General features: G+C 43.0%; 1 protein-coding gene across 1 annotated transcript in view; it reads left to right on the top strand.

Annotated features, from left to right (window-relative positions):
- The window catches only part of PSEN2 (presenilin 2), a 29,045-nt gene extending 23,268 nt beyond the window's left edge, over nucleotides 1–5,777 (top strand). Inside the window, exons 8-10 of the mRNA XM_060245507.1 lie at nucleotides 227–346; nucleotides 3,019–3,137; nucleotides 5,468–5,777. Coding sequence (XP_060101490.1) covers nucleotides 227–346; nucleotides 3,019–3,137; nucleotides 5,468–5,623 — 395 coding nt within the window. The 3' untranslated portion in view covers nucleotides 5,624–5,777. The remainder of the gene's footprint in view (nucleotides 1–226; nucleotides 347–3,018; nucleotides 3,138–5,467) is intronic.
- The last annotated feature ends 11,493 nt before the right edge of the window (nucleotides 5,778–17,270 follow it).

The raw sequence follows: 17,270 nt of genomic DNA, 5'->3' as shown, positions 1-17,270 counted from the left end.
TATACTGGACAAAGCTCAAGGAAGGTGGATTAGTACTGATGCATGACTCCCCTACAGAGAGAAGAGATGAGGGTTTGAGGAAGATTTCCTCCTCTGAAGAAGACACTCATTTTTAAAGCAGTAAATTAAGATGCAAATACTGTATGACCTTGAGTGGCTTTTGTCTTCCTCTTACCACCACCACCACACCCCAATCCCACATGACCTGTTTGTGTGGGGAAATCAGCTGATGTGCGAGAGAGCCATGATAGTTCTTCATACACCGAGCCTGAAATTCCAGAGATGAGAAATTCAACGACAAACCATCCAGTTACTTCTTCCTTGGAAGAAACAGAGGAGGAGGAAAGTAAGTGAAGCCTTTAGTGTCCTTTTGCAAGCTGGTGTACTATTTTAAAAGTCTAGTCTAAAACAGATACTCTTCTTAATCCCTTTATTCTCTGATGTCCTGAAAGGACTGAGTTCTAAAGTTCATGCCACTTTGCAATGATCCTCTTGTTGGGTACATGGTGTTTACTGGTCCTAAGGTCCATGGAATCGAATGGTGGTTGTGCAAGATAGACTAAACTCTGCTGTTCATCTTTCACTCTTTCCTTAGAAGCCATCAACCCTGATCCTGACTGATTCAAGTTGTGTACTTAAGTGTCAGTGTTAAAGCGCAGCTCTGTGCCTTTCGTATGGCATGACTCAACTTTGTATTCATTGTCTCTTCCAAAATGTTTATTGGCTTCTGGTTTGCTTTTTGCCTCCATTCCATTCCATCCTTAGCCAGATATGCAAACACAGGATATTTGATTCCCTCCACCTCAAGATTCCTGAAATTCCGTTTGCACTTCTCCTGAGCAATGTCCCTTTTTGTGTACTCACACAGACTTTGAGGTGTCTTCCCTTCCATCTTCTACTTGCATCTATAACAGTATTTGTGACCTGGAGGACTGCCTCTCCAGTAATGAGGTTGCATACCAGCTTAGAGTGTCCTGCTCACTGTGCCCTCTGTTTGGCCAGGGCTGTCATCTATGGCATGTACTTGTGCTTTTTCAGTGGCAGCTTCAATGATGTGGAATGGGGTGCTGGGAGAAGTATGGAAGGATCTCTTGTTACATGGAATTAATCATTTTTTAAAAATTAATCATAAGGCCTATAAAACTATTGACGTGCAAGGTTTGATCTGTCGTGGTTATTGAGGGCTTTAATCTGACCCCTCAGCTCCTGTTTTTCATATTGTTGGTATATTGAAGGGAGGGGCTATGGTTAAGTGGTAGAGAATCAGCTTGACATGTGGAAGATCCCAGATTCAGTCCCCTGGTATCACTAGTTGAAAGGACCAGGTAGTAGATGATGCAAAAGATGTTTGTTTGTGATCCTGGAGAGCTATTGCCAGTCAGAATAGAGAGTATTGACCTTGACAGGCCAAGAGTCTAATTCAGTACATGGCTGCTTCTTGTGTTCATTGACTTCCCACTTCTATTGGCTATAAGCTATCTTGAACTTGAGGCAAGGCAGAATATAGTCTTTAAACATACTGCGGCATCAGCTTTCTGAGGCCTTGAGCAGAGATTTTTCCAAGCCCCCCCTCTCCATGATCCTTCTGATGGAGATGCCAGGGACTGCCCTGTGCATGCCAGCCATATGCTTTGCTGTGGCTGGTGTCTGTTATGTGCTAAAACTATGCAGCCTGCATAAGTTGTTCGTACCTTTGTCCCCGAAGGAGTTCTGTCATGGAATTAACTATGCATTTTATAGAAGTATATATCTTGTGACCTTGAAGAGATCTTTTTACACTCTAATTACCATCAGTGCTTTATGAAGCAAGATGTTTCTAATGTAAGTGTTGCCCATTGAACTTGTAAATCACACAGGATATAATCCTGCATAAGGCTATATTCCTGGGACTTGTCATATTGGTTTGCATGGAAATTGAGTATGTTAGATTATGTACCTGGATCAATATCTCCCAAATTCTCCAAACTGAGGCACACATTTCTGGATTTTAATTAGAGACGCACTTTATTGTACCCCAGAAGATTAGTTTTCATGTATCTGAGGGAGTCAGGTGCCAGATTAAAGCCAGAGGGAGCTGTTACAGGCGTGCCCATCCTGACATGGCAGGACAATCTGCTCTCTGTGGAGGTTGATTGAAAGAAGGCAAGACTGTAGCAGTGAATCATTCAGTCACTGCAAGGTGCTTCCTCTGTGTCTGGGTGCTCTTGCTCATTTAATGTATTTATCTCCAGCTCCCACACAGTGTGAAGCTACTGTGTAGGAGCAGTATAGTCAGGTTAAATCAGTGTATTTGAATATGGGAATGGGATCAGGTTCCATAAACTTATAGGTAGCTTTGAGCAAGTCCTAGCTCTTTGCTTCAACCCCCCCTCCCTTTTTGCTTTATTTTTAGGGGTTTTGATATCCACCTTTCTCATTGAGACTCATGGTGTACCATAAATGTAGTGATTTGACAATTAATGATTTTTTTTTTAAAAAAAATAACACCCTCCCCACCCTTTGGTGGTAAGAAATGGATACCACCTACCATCAGTAGGATACTAGGGGTGAGAAGATGATGTCTATGTGGGTGGGACTGGGAAAATATCTGGACATCCTATCTGGACATTAGCTCCCCTGGCTTTGCTGCACTCTTTCAAAAAAGATCATAACAAAACAAGGTTTGGAGAGATGACAGAAAAGCCTGGGAAAGGGCTATAAGGTGCTACATGAAAGCAAGAGCAAACCCGCTTCCTATCATCTGCAAAGCCAAACCAAATAGCCAGTGTGGAAGGGACCTTAGACTATATTTTCACTTGCCTCTCCTGCCTCCGATATAAGTTTGTCCCTCCAGCACTCCTCACTGGATAACTTGTTTGTTAATCTTGCCTGTGTCATTTGGTATGAATCTTACTTGATGTCTTTTTTTTTTTTAACATGGAGGGACTGAAAAGCAACTCATGACTGGCAAGAAGCGAGGGAGAAGTGTTTTGTGTGCATGTGTTGATTTTAAACTTCAATTTTTATATCATTCAATAGGAGGTGTCAAGTTAGGCCTTGGAGACTTCATATTCTACAGCGTACTTGTGGGGAAAGCAGCGGCAACTGCTAGTGGTGACTGGAATACAACTCTGGCTTGCTTTGTAGCCATCCTCATAGTAAGGAGAATTGTAAAATCTACATGTTCATTGACATGTTGCCAGAATGGTGATATGGTTAGAGCAGCACTTGTCAGAAGCTTTTACTAGTTCTTTAAGAGTGACGGGTTGGTCTAGAACAAAATCACGTATAGAGGTGTGAAGCCTCACAACTTCATTGTAACATTACCACCAGTCCCCTTAACTAACTCGCCAGCCAGAAACCAAGGGGCTAAGTCTCTGGCCCTCCCATATCTAAAATCAAGAAATCAACCCTGCAAGGTAGAATGCTTGCAAGTTGAGTTCCAGAAAACAGTTATTCTAGTAGTTGTAGCCAGTCAGTACAGGGTTTAAGTACTTCAAATTGAAACCCCAAAACCCAAGAACACCACAAAGTATAATTAATGAGATGTATTAAAATAATATGCAGAAATATACCATGTATATGAGCAGTGAACAGGGAGGATAACATAACAAGGATAAGTATCTAATTTAAGCACATTTACCAACACTGGACCTCTAGATCCAGATGATACCTGACAAGACTGAGTCCAACAAAGTTTCAAAGTCTAAAACAGGGGCTCTAGCCAGCATGGCCCATCACAAATCAGGGTGTCTCAAGCAAAAGGCAAAACTAGAATAAAAGATCTTTCTCTTATGCTCAAAGACCCATGTTGGCAAGATTTTAGTTTACTAGTTAAATGTATAATGATTGGCTAAGTTACACCATTCAATCTGACTAGGTGATCCAACCAATCAGGTGAGTCACCATAATGAGACCATATAATCTGCAGCTGCACAGGGCTTAATCAAGCAAGCACCTTCTCCCACTCTCAGGTCCTTGGACTAACAAGATAGAGTGCATAGATGGAACTCTCTTGAGAATTCTTTGGCCTTGAAGCTGGCATTTGTGTCAGCTTCCTTACCTCACACATTGAAACTAGAAGGAGAATAGGTTTTTATACCCCCCCCCCCTTCTCTACATTATAGAGTCTCAAATCAGTTTACAATCACCTTCCCTTCCTCTCCCTACAACAGGCAGCTTGTGAGGTTGATGAGGCTGAGAGAACTGTGACTTGCCCAAGGTCACCCAGCTGGCTGTATGTGGGGGAGTGAGGAGTCAAACCTGCTTCTTCAGATTAGAGTCTGCTGCTCTTAACCACTACACTACAGTGGCTCAGCTTTACCTTGAGTTCTCAGAGAGAAGCTTCCATGATTTTTACTAGGCCTCAGCCTGAACCAATGTTCCAGAATTGACAAGTGACTGCTAGGCAAACACTGCTTTCCAGTGTGGCACCAGATGATGATTTGCCTGCTGACATCTTCCTTTTTTACTCAAAGCATCTCCTCTGCAAGTCAAAGGGCCAAAGCTGGCTTTCCTCCACATTACAGCAGGAGTTGCTTAAAAAAAAAAACCCAGAAGGCATTATCAGTGTGTTTGGAAACAGCTACCTCCATCAGAGGAGGATGCTTGGCTTGGAACTTTCCAATACTTCATGATTGGCCTCAGCACCCAGGACAGCTATTCTGTGGTAGGCTATTTTCCTTACTGCAGCCAATTTATGGTGGCACCATTTAGATCTTAAAATTCAAAAAATACCCACAGAACTAACAAGGGTGGGGATGGGGACCCCAGATTAGAGTGTGAAACACAGGACAAGGGTGACCTGAGTTCAATCTCCAGTAAGCCCTGAAATAAAAGGGAAGGGGCAGGGGAGACACATTTGCTGCTCTAAGCTCCTTGGAAGAAATGTCAGAAGCAGGTGGTCAATGGCCCATGGCTGAGCTATGATATCTCCAAAAGAGGACTGGAGGAAAGATGCAGGTAGGCAGATGGCAAACAGGGAAGGTGACAGGTTTGGAAGGCAGGCAAGGGTTGATGGACCTGGAGAAGCACCTGGAATGATGAGGCCTGGCCAAACCCCATCCTGCCCTACTCCCATGTCCTTTTGTTATTCAGCTCATTCTACTGCCACTGTTTTGAAGCAGGTATTTTTCCACTTAGCCTTGTGTTTAGAATATAATTTACTGCTCTGGGGCTGCTATGGAGAGGCTTGCAGTATTCATATTGCCTGGTTGAATTTGAGGTGTTCTCTTGTCTGACTAGTTAATGCTCTAGAACAGGTACATGGGGCCACATTGACCTTTCTCTGGGACATTTTTGTTTTTATAACAAATGTTTTGTCCTTGCCTGGGGTTCATTGTGTTCAGAAAACCAAATTGAGCAAACAGGCTGGAATTTGATGCCTTATGCATGCTGTATGTGCAATTTAGTATTTATACATTGCTTTTATCTGTAAGGAAATACTCTGCAGGAAGCCAGGCTGTGACCATTGTCCTTTTCCTTGCAGGGTTTGTGCTTAACTCTGTTATTGCTGGCTGTATTCAAGAAAGCATTACCTGCCCTTCCTATCTCCATCACTTTTGGTCTGATCTTCTACTTCTCAACAGACAACCTTGTGCGACCTTTCATGGACACACTTGCATCTCACCAGTTGTATATTTAAAAATGGAGGGGAGGAGGAAGATATGCCGAAGAGAACCTCCTCAGAAATCCTGCTGTGCAACAGAACAACCTTAAATAGATGAAATTCCTATGGGTTTTTCACTTAGTGCCATATAGTTTTCTGGGAAACTTTTAAAAGCAAATATGTGTGTCACTGAAATTTGACAGCCAAGCCTTTCAAATGCCGGTGCTGAAAGTTTTCGCTGCAGCCTGATCCTAGAGCTGTTCACTTAGAGTTTGGTCCCTCTGAATTCAGTAGGGTTTTCTCCCAGGCCAGTGTGCAGAGGCTTGCAGACCTGATCACCTTGAGAGCCATTTTGGTGTAGTGGTTAAGAATGTGAACTCTAATCTGGGAGAATCGGGTTTGATTCCCCCACTTCTCCATATGCAGCTGCTGGGTGACCTTGGGTCAGTCACAGTTCTTGCAGAGCTGTTCTCTCAAGGCATTTCTCTGACAGCTTTCTCAGCCCCACCTACCACATAGAGTGTCTGTTGTGGGGAGAGGAAGGGAAGGAGATTGTAAACTGCTCTGAGACTTCAAGTGAAGGGCAGAAGTATAAATCCAATCTCTTCTTCTTGAGGTTCTTGGGTTCTACCTGGCCTTTTAAGCTGATATCCGAGTCGAACAGGAACAGGTTTTGATGAGAGTATCTTGTAGCATGCAGACAGTATGCCCACAGAGAGCTTATCTTGGGATACAAATGGGTGATGAAAAAGTCAATGATGCTAGCAGCTGTACTGGTCCAAAATCCAAAAACAAGTCACAGGCCACATAATACCTTTATTGGGACCATGTACAACAATATAAACGTATGAGCAGGCTTTTGCTTTTGCCAGAACTCTTCCTCAGGCTAGATGTTACAAATTTTTAAAAGGAGTTGGGTGGGGAGAAAGATATTTCAGACCATGATTTTAAAGGCTTTCTTTCATAGCATTTCTGTGAGCATAGTATCAGTGATCTGAAACTTTGCCACAGAGTGCACACAATGCTCTTTCCGGAAGTTAATAATAGACTGAACTGCCATTAGTGTAAAAATGTAACAGCAAGCTTGTTTGGGAGCTTCTTGCACATTTTAGGGCAAAACTGGCTGCTTTTCTGATATACCTTACGGGAGCAATCAGATCACAGAGAAGAAGTAGAGTGTGATAGGTCTCCAGCAGGAGTAGGCAAGCCCCAGCACCCATGTCAAACACCAGCATGTCTGCCCAATTGCTTGGCACACATGTCTGGTTCTTTGGCCAAGGGATTGGCAGTGCAGCTACAGGTTGGTTCATTCCCAGTGCATGTGGCCAAGTACGTTCCTCATTCTTCTCTCTCCCCACATTTTGTTTGCTATCCCACCAACATCTTCAAGTAGACAGTCCAAAGGGGTGTGTGTGTTTGGGCCAACAAAATGGCCTACCCCTGCCATTTAGTGTATTTTTAAATTCTTCATGGAGGGCCCTGCTGAAAGAGGAAAAACTATAATTAACAGTGGATTACCCCATAGCTTCCCTTCTCCTCTGATAATGAGTCCAAAGCATGGCACACACATTGTGTCATATGATGTACTGTTTGGAATGGGTTGGTAAGAGGAGATGGATGGAAGCTGTTGGGGGTCCCTAGCAGCTGGCCACAAGTCCCCTGGAGACCTATGTCACATTTTGCTTTACATGCCTTCTTTGACAGAAGCCATCTGGAGCACTGTGCTATAAGTAACAGAACTGTGGATATACAGTTGTTTGCATTCATTTGGTCAGTGATCCACATCCCAGGTCAGAAAAACTGGGGTGTGTGTATTCACATATGCATGCATACTTATGCAAAGATTGCTCACATAAGTTGATGTATGATCTGAAAGCACTTTGGAGGGAACTGGAGGTGCAGTTTTGTGACAATTATTACTTGTGGCTTAGGGGTCAACTCAATGATACTGCATATTTTGTGGGTAGCAGTGGATAATAGGCTTAGTTCACTGAGATTATGTGTTTGGAGGAGGGTGTGACTGGCTGCTCATCCATGACAGAGAAAGGATCACTGACTGGCTGAGAGCATGAACTTTCCCCTTTTTGCTACCAGTGAGTAGGAAATGGAGGGGTGGCATCTAGCTTACTCTTGTTGAAGATGGAGGCAGTAGGCTTTTGATCTGACTTGACAAGAAATTTCTTAATTTACTATAATGTACTGACTAAGAATGGAAACATGTCTTTGAGAATATATAGTGTTTTCTTTTGTCATGCCACAAATTCCTTTTCTGATTCAACTGACAATCATGTCATTACATGCTTGTCTCTTTTGTTCAAGATTGGCTGAAGAAATGCATTTTGGTTTTGAGGGAAAACTGTGACAGGACTTGCTGCATCAGCATGTTTTCTTTCCCCCTCAGTATTTGAAACTATGATCATGCTTTTTATAGAGTGGTTGTAATATTGACAAAATGTAAACATCTGAGCACATTGCTAGTCATAGTATGAATTTGCAGTTAAAAACCAAATTAGGACCCTAAAGGTTTGAGTTTCCCTACTCTAGGAGGATGTGACGCATTCTGTCTCTTATTTTTTAGGGGGAAGATCTGCAGGGTAGGTTACTGTGCTAAAACTCAAACACAGTTGGGAGAAAACCCTCTAAAACTTAGCTTTCTACTTTTGGATTTACTCTTGTAACTCATATAAACAATTTCCTCTGCTTCATAAACAAATGCTATATGCTTCTTAGCCAAAAATTCTTAGGTTTGATTTCCCTATTTTTTGCAATATTCAAAGTTTTTTTTTTAATGCTTAGCTTAGAAATACTGTGTAAATATTTAATGTAAAACTGAACTATTTTGGAAATATTATAGTTTGTTTCAGAATGTATACAGCAGATTCAAAGCTGAATTTCTACATTAATCTAAGTGAGGAATAAGTGATGCTGCAAATATTTCAAGGCTAGAATGACTCTCAAAATGCCTCACCTCTAATTGCCAGCAAATACTTCATTTCTCATTTAGACAGCCTCCCTGGATATCTGTCATTTTAGCTCCTGTTTTGAAAAGTGGTCTGTTTCCTTAATCCTGTGAGAATTGTCTTCTCTTGTCCAATTGAAAGGACAGATGTAATAAAACAGATGCAGCAATATCAGGGAACAAATCTCTGTCCTCTCTTTAGGACCAGTCTACTGAAAAGCCTATCTGTGCAGGCTCCAATGAAATTAATTTCAGTGGGCTTGGAAAGGAAAGCTTCACTGTTGCTAGATCCCCCCCCCCCCAGCTTCTTTTATGCAGGCCTGCCTTGCCTGTTACTCCTTGGAGGTCTCCCATTCAATAATAGCCAGAGCCAACCCTGCTTCGCTTCTGAGATCTGACAAGATTGGGCTAGTCTGGGCTATCCACTTAAGCCATGGTTTTAGGGGTTTTTTTTTAAAAAAGGTATTTTAATTATGTTTAAATATGCTGGCAGTTGAGCATACTTCCACTGTTTCCCTTCCCCAGCAATCCTTTCCAATTCCAGGAAGGTTTAAACCAGTGGTCCACCTAGTCCAGCATCTTGTGTCATGCAGTGGCCAACCAGTTGTCCTGGAGAACCTGGAAGGTTCTTCCTGGGGTCATGGGGTCTGTACAATCTAACAGCCAGATGGGTAGGGCAGCATCCATTCATTTAAATTAGCTGTTTCTCAGTATTTTAGTGGTTCAAGATCAATAATGAAGTGGTTCTTAAAAGTATTCCATATTTCCTTCTTTTACAGAAGAAATACTACTGGGCCAGTCCAAAATGTTCTGATACCTGTGGTAGAAGAACCCAGATGGTACTTAATAAATGCTAGGCCACACAAAAGATTTTGTTCTTGGTACAACTCCTGCTCATTCTATTGGGGCTTGGGCAGAAGGACTTCCAGGTACAGCTTCTCATGAAGATGAAATTGCAGTTGAAATCAAGCCCAGGAATACAGCATACACATGTCACCAGTGTATACCCCTGGATTATTAGAAGGTATTTCTATGCAACTCAGTAGATCGGTTAAGTAATCTAAGACAAAAATCCATCAAACAATGCTACTGCACAGCTTTTGCTGACTTTAGATGGACTTGGTTGGGGTTCTGGAGACATTAGGAAGGAATATGTACTGCATGGGAGATCATCCCTTGTGAATTAATGAAGGAAATAAAAACAGTTATGTAGCTCTGGACATGGGGTGGGTCTAGGGGGAAAAATCAAGATTTTGAATGTAGTTTTTAACAGGTCAGTTTTCATGATGAGTGTTGTCATGTGTGTGTTGGGAGAGTGAGTCAAATATATACTGGCTGTGTACAGGAAATGCTTCTAATAAAGTATAAAATGCATCCAGTGTATGTACTGCAAGTCTAATGTGTATGATTAAAAATGATGTGGATTGTAAAAATAGAAAGTAATGGGTTTTTTTTCCTGAAATGTAAATATCTTTTGAATGGGTTGATTTGGATACCTATTGTAAAAACAATGGGAAGTTGGTTAAGTCGGATCTGTTTGGCATCAGAGAATATGCAATACACCCTAAAGAGAGACCAAATGAAGGGGGTAGAGGAGGGAGAGCAAATGGGATCCAAGTGATTGGGCTGGTTCTATCTACTGTGAATGCAGGTGAGCGGTCTGGGATCAAAATATCTACTAAACCACCTCCTCCGCTTTGTCTCCGGAAGAGCGTTACATTCTAGTGGTCGAAATCTACTGGTGAGGTCTGGCCCCGACCTGGTGAAAATCTCTGCCAGAAGTAGGGGTGCCAAGTCCAATTCAAAAAATATCTGGAGACTTTGGGGGTGGAGCCAGGAGACATTAGGGATGGAGCCAAGATCAAGGCTGTGACAAGCATAATTGAACTCCAAACGGAGTTCTGGCCATCACATTTAAAGGGACGGCACACCTTTTCAATTCCTTCCTTAGGAAATAATGAAGGGTAGTCCAATCTTTTTGAAAGTTGGGAGGTATTTTGGGGAGATGCACTAGATGCTATACTGAAAATCTGGTGCCTCTACCCCAAAAAACAGCTCCCCCAGAAACCTGCAGATCAATTCTTCATGATTTTCTATGGGAATAAATCTCCATAGGGAATAATAAGAGTTCCCAGCAGACATTTCCCTCCCCTCCCCCCGCTTTCTGATGACCCTGAAGCGGGGGGAGGGCCTCCAAACAAGGGGGTCCCCTGCCCCCACCTGGGGATTGGCAACCCTAGCCAGAAGATACCAGGGCCCTGTGGGATCTTTTACAGGGCCTGTAAAGCAGAGATGTTCCACCAGGCTTTCGCCTGAGCACAGTGAAGGTTGCCGAGCTGGCACCCCGGCTCCTCCCTAAGAGGAGAATTGCTCCCAATGCCTAGAAAATAAATTGTAGCACATTATAAAGGATGTCATTGGGTTGTAACTTTTTTTAATCAACTGGTTTTATTGATTTTATATGTATTTTTCCTGTTGTACATCGCCTAGAGCCCAGCATTTGCCAGGATGAGGCAATTCATACATTTGAAGGAGAAGAAAAAGACAACTCCTCTCAGGTAGGGGGTAGGATTGAAGCTGCACTAGATGGGCTTGGGTAAGAGAGGCCAAGGAGGAAAGTTGAATGATGAGGCAGCAGGAAGGCAGTCAGTGAAAGAAGTGCCAGCAGTATAACAAGAAAACTACAACATCACCCATCACCCTCCCTCCCCCTTGTAGATATGTAGGGGCGAACTATTTGAGGTTGGGAAGATTTTTGAGTGGTGCATTATAAAAAATAGGCAGTTTTCTACAGTTAGAATCTCAGTAACTCCATGTAATAGAAGTGTAATGGAAGGCTAAACGAATAACGAAGTTTTAGAACTTCCATCTTAATGGTGAGGAAAACGTTAGTGATGCAAAGCAGGCTTGTGCCCCAAACCTTTTAATTTGCTTTGGTTTTGTGATATGTGGAAGGTCAAGATGTATGCATTATTTTGTGTTGTTCACATCTGTAGAGCTTTTACAGTGCAGTCCTAAACAGTTTCACCCTTCTCAAACCATTGACTTCAACAGATAAACGAAAGTGTGACTGTATTTAGGACTGCACTGTTAAAGACTGTATAAGCCTTGTTCTTAGAAGGGAAGTCAGTCTGCTTCTATTTTAGAAAGGCTGAGAGTTAGTACATGCCTATGCAGGATCACAAACACTTTTGCCACTTAGATTTTGCTCAGAAAAGAATGATTATAGGCAAGAGTCGTTTTGTAGAAAAATAGGTGGTGGAGCTCATTAGCATAACTCACTAGCATATGCCACCCCTCCCACCAGCCAAAAGCAACCCAACACAAGAAAGGAGAGCCCTGGGCAAGTGAGACCTGCTTGGGCTGGCTAGAGATCCAGCCAACCCAAGCAGGCCTAGCTCACCTGGGGCTCTCCTTGGCCATCCCCCTCACACAATCAAAAGGCCAGCAATCCACTCACCACCCAAAATCACATAAATGGAGAAAGGGTGGCGTGGGCTTCTCCAGGGGTTAATGAGGGACACCGGGGGCATGGCAAAGCTCCTGGCTGCCCTCTCTCCTAATCCAGGGATTGTTATGCAGCTGCACCTACTATTCAATGGACAAGGTAGGTGGGGAGGAGGGGGAGGCATCAGAAAGGTTCATGTGAGCTCCTGCTGAATTCAAGGCCTGATTATAGGATAATGAGCTACACTCTGTGTTCTATTTTGTGTTAATTTAAACAACAAAACTGAGTCTGTGGTCTTATGTGTCCATGACTGATAAAGAATTGCTCAGCTTCTCCCTGATTGTAGCAGTTTTGGCTGATAGCTGATGAAAATGTCCTGGGAGGAGAGTTACTCTACAACACGATAGATACTGTCGAATGATCTTTTGCATTCATGTGAGACAATTGGTTCCTAGCACTGAATGTTCCCACATTATGTTAATGAAGAACATCTCAAAGCTACAGGTATAAGTAAATGTTGTTCTCATCTAAGGCATGCTGTAGACACACCTATATTTTGGAACAGGGTGCTATATTTAGCTACTGTCTCCTCCAATATTAAGTGATATGTCACAACATGATCTGCTGTCTTCATACCACTCTTACGTTTCCCCCTTTGAATAATAGTGAAGGGTGCACTGCATGAGAGTGGATTTCTGAGATCTATGGAAAATTATACTTGAATGTAGCCATAGCCCATATAATCTTGATTAGACAATGGTTTTGAGTCTGAAGGCACTCAGACCTCCCCCCCCCACCATAAACAGGTGTTAATCTCATGGGGATATTCCCTCCCACACACATATAGCATGACGGCAGCAGGACTTTCTGCTAGGCAACTATGTATCAGGAAAATGGTGCAAGGAGAGCATCAACACCCCCCCACACACACACACACACACACTGCCCCCAGGGCAGCACTGTCTCCTATTATGCTGCTCTGGCCTCCAGTTAGAAAGCATTCACTATTATTTACAAGAACAGAGGAATGAAACTTCTAGTGTCTGCCACTAGAGATTAATTAAGATTAGTAGCCATGTTAGTCTGTCTGTAGCAATAGAAAAGTGTAAGAGTCCACTCTGCCACAAATTCTGTTGGTCTTTAAGGTGCTCCCAGACTCTTTTCTACTGCCACTAGAGAGCAGTGTGCTGACATAACTTCGCCTTCAGTATCCCCTCTTTAAGCTTCAGAGTATTATGCAAACCATACTTTGTTTCATTTTTAAGGCACAATGTGCTTCACAGGAGTTAGCATTGTGACTCACATATAGTGGTTGAGATGGCAATGCACTTCACTGTGCAATGCAATTGCACACATGGGAAACAGAAGACCAAGAAATACATTGCCTTTGTAGCACCTGAATTTATCCTGTAAGTATATGAATTTGGCAAAGCTATCCTTATAGCTTTTAAAGGTATGGGACAGAAGTGACAAGCTAGTGTTCCATATCAGTGTGCTTGATGAAAACAAGACAGTGCTGTGTTTTCTATGCAATAACAAAATATTGTGTCACTTAGGAGTTATAAATTACTTGTGCCATAAAACTTCATAAAAAGAAGTTCCCTCAGTTATGTAATATTTAATCTTCAGGCAAAAAATACACAAAGTGGACTATGCATTTCATTTTGTTTTGGATTTTTTTTGCAACACATATAAGTGTAGAAAATGGGAAGTAATAGGGATTGGTTCAAAATGTACAGACTATGAGACCCCGTGGCGCAGAGTGGTAAAGCTGCAGTACTGCAGTCAAACTCTCTGCTCACAACCGAAATTCGATCCCAGCAATTTCTGGGTTCAAGTAGCCGGCTCAGGGTTGACTCAGCCTTCCATTCTTCCGAGGTCAGTAAAATGAGTACCCAGCTTGCTAGGGGGAAAGTGTAGATGACTGGGGAAGGCAATGGCAAACCATCCCGTAAAAAGTTTGCTGTGAAAACGTCATGATGTGACATCATCCCAGAGTCGGAAACAACTGGTGCTTGCATAGGGGACTACCTTTACTTTTAAGGAGCATTAATGTGTCCCTAGGTTGCTCTGTAAGGGAATCTTGGAACAGCTGTATGGACATACTTTAAGCTAAACTGGGGCAAAGGCAAATTACCCAAGGCACAGCTGCCCACCCTTCCTGAAAATCATAGTTGATAATGTCCTGTCCTCACATATTTAGCAGGAGCTGGCGGCTGCATATAGTCATTGTTTTTTATGATGCCAACAAGTATGTAGAGGTAAGTTTCCCAGCACCAGTGCAGACATTTAACGAGAAAGCGAACAGCCATGTGCCAGAAGAAGGAGGTGGGAATTGGTTACATGACTCAAACTCCAGAAATTCTGCTTCCAATCCCACCACTCTTCCCCAAGGATCCCGTAACTTGTAAGGGAAGTTGCTAACCCTCAGCGAGTTCCTCTGAGGTCATTTACTTCATAAGTGTATTATGTATCCTGTGCAGAGCTTTTTTTGAGCAGGAACTCACAGGAACACAGTTCCTGCTGGTTTGGTGTCAGGGGGTGTGGCCTAATATGCAAATTATTCCTGCTGGGCTTTTCCCACAAAAAAACCCTGAGTGAAACAATGGTGACATTAGGGTGTGTGGCCTAATATGCAGATGAGTTCTTGCTAGGCTTTTCCCCACAAAAAAGCCCTGATCCTGTGTAATTTTCAGGAGTGGAAAAGGAGCACTTTTGAGCATGCACAGAATGGCCTTCCCATACTCTTCATTAAATTCCAACCAGCCACAAACTGGAATGGGAGAGTAAATCTCTCCTGGTTAAGAAGTTAATGGCAGATTCTTAGCCCAGATTAAGGTATTCCACCTCTTCTTTTATGGAAAAAAAATAGTTCATGGTTTTTAGTCTGAAGTTTGTGTGCAGTGTTAGACTGCCCTTTCCCTCTTTCCTTCTACTCAATGTGGTGCTTATTTTATGAGTTGTTCTCCATTGATATGTAGTCTGTTTGGACACTAGTGGGGCTTTACCCTGGAGAAGATGCACAACACTTGGGTCCATTGTTGCCACAACAAATCTCTTTTGCCACTGAAGCTTTTGCATAACTCTCCAAGGGCATTCTGGTTGATTATAGTGCCCTTTTTCAGTGGAATGGGAGGATTCAAAGCCTGCCCTGTGTCAGCGAGTTGTTTATTTTCCAGTATTACAATGAGCAACAATTCATACCAGCAAAAAAGAGAACTGAGCCCAGTATGTCTAAAGATGTTGATGCCCCATACTATTTATGGCATGATATAGAAAGGGATATAAATAGACTCTGAAGTGATGGTGGTTGAAGACATTTTATATTTAGGACTCCGGTGCAGGTAAACTGACAGACAGCCACACTGGAACTTTCCTCAGACTTGGCAGCATCTGGGGGGAGAGAAGCCTTTCAGCTGAAGTGACAACATGGCAGGTTGTCTCAGGTTAAGGGCAGGTCAGCCCACAGGCAACTGGCATAATCTGCAGTGTTGTGATATTCCATGTATTCACAAGCAGAGCAAACCTGCTTATGCAATTTTGTTAGATTGGGTGTCCCTGGCTGTAGGGGCATCACCAATTTATATTCCGATTACAAGTGATGTCTAAATTCTAGTTGCTTTTATGTTGGTCTTGCTGTTATGTGTGTGACTGCTGTGATCTGTGTTGGATGTGATTATGGGTTTCTGATTATTTTATTATATGATTTAAGGCAATTTGATGTGTTTATGGTATTTCTTATTTTTATGCTGTAAGTTATCCCAAGAGCCATTAGGCTGAGGGATATACATTTTTTACCAAATAAATAAAGTCATTGACCACCTGGAGGGCCAGCTTGGCTCAGAAGACAGGCAAATCTTACATTAGTAAACAGGATAACAGCTTGTACTAGAATTCCCTACCATCTGAAACTTATGCAAAAGATCTTTGTTTCCCTAGTGTCCTAATTTTGCTTCATATAGCCCTAGGCTTGCCACCTCTGTGTTGGGAAATTTAGGGGTGGAGCCTAGAGAGGCAAGGTTTGGGGAGGGACCCATCTGAGTGAGGTATAATGCCACAGAGTTCACCTTCCACAGCAGCCATTTTCTCCAGGGGAACTGCTTTCTTTTGTCCGGAAAACAGTTTTAATTTCAGGAGATCTCCAGGCCCCATCTGGAGGTTTGCAACCCCATGTCATATAATCAGATTCTCAATGCCTGGTTCCACTATCATCTTTAAACAGAACCTACATGGTCTGAGGCAGTACACCTTTTGAATTCTAGTTGTGGGGGAATGGGGGGACCAAAATGGAGAAGTGTTGACTGGCTTGCTTGCATATAGGCTTTCCAGTGTAGGTGGCTGGTAGGGTTGCCAGGTCTGTGTGGGAAAATACCTGGAGACCTTGGGGGTGGATCCAGGAGAGGGCAGGTTTTGGGGAGGGGAGAGGTCTCAGCATGGTACAATGCCATAAAGTCCACCCTTCAAAGCAGCCATTTTCTCCAGGGGAGCTAATCTCCTCAAGCTGAAGATCAGTTGTAAAAGTGGGAGATCTCCAGGCCCCACCTGAAGGCTGGCAACCCTAGCGGCTGGTGACTGGGGGGAAACAGATGGAACTTTTTGAGTCTCATCAACCAAGGCTCTTTTCATTAAGAAGAGGCCCATGTGTGTCTGCAGAAAGCCCCAGGTTCTACAATCCATTGAAAGGTTTTCAGATAAAGGTGTTTCTCAAGCCTTTTATCTGCCTGAGCCTCAGGAGAACCACTGCCAGTCAGGGAAGATAATACTGAGGTAAATGGACCACATGTTCTTAGGTTCTGTGAAGATGTGAATCATGTGATCAGTAGTTGGATGAGTGCTTACAAAAATCATGTATGTCAACCTCCTGACCTGGAGTTAGAATGGTATAAAAATGTAATAACTTAATAAATCCAGGAGAAACAGGGACACATGGAAAGTAGTGCCCATGTAGGGTTGCCAGCCTCCAGGTGGGGCCTGGGGATCTCCTGCTCTTAGGGTTGCCAAGTCCAATTCAAGAAATATCTGGGGACTTTGGGGGTGGAGCCAGGAGACTTTGGGGGTGGGGGTAGAGCCAGGAACAAGGGTGTGACAAGCATAATTGAACTCTAAGGGAGTTCTGGCCATCACATTTAAAGGGACAGCACACCTTTTAAAATGTCTTCCTTCCATAGGAAATAATGAAGGATAGGGGCACCTTCTTTTGGGGCTCATAGAATTGGACCCCCTGGTCCAATCGTTTTGAAACTTGGGGGATATTTTGGGGGGAGGCACTAGATGCT

The sequence above is a fragment of the Heteronotia binoei genome, chromosome 1 (assembly GCF_032191835.1).
Source record: "Heteronotia binoei isolate CCM8104 ecotype False Entrance Well chromosome 1, APGP_CSIRO_Hbin_v1, whole genome shotgun sequence".
In the NCBI taxonomy this organism is placed as follows: Eukaryota; Metazoa; Chordata; class Lepidosauria; order Squamata; family Gekkonidae; genus Heteronotia; species Heteronotia binoei.
Note: the sequence above shows the minus strand (reverse complement) of the source record. Positions and strands in the feature narration are given on the sequence as shown.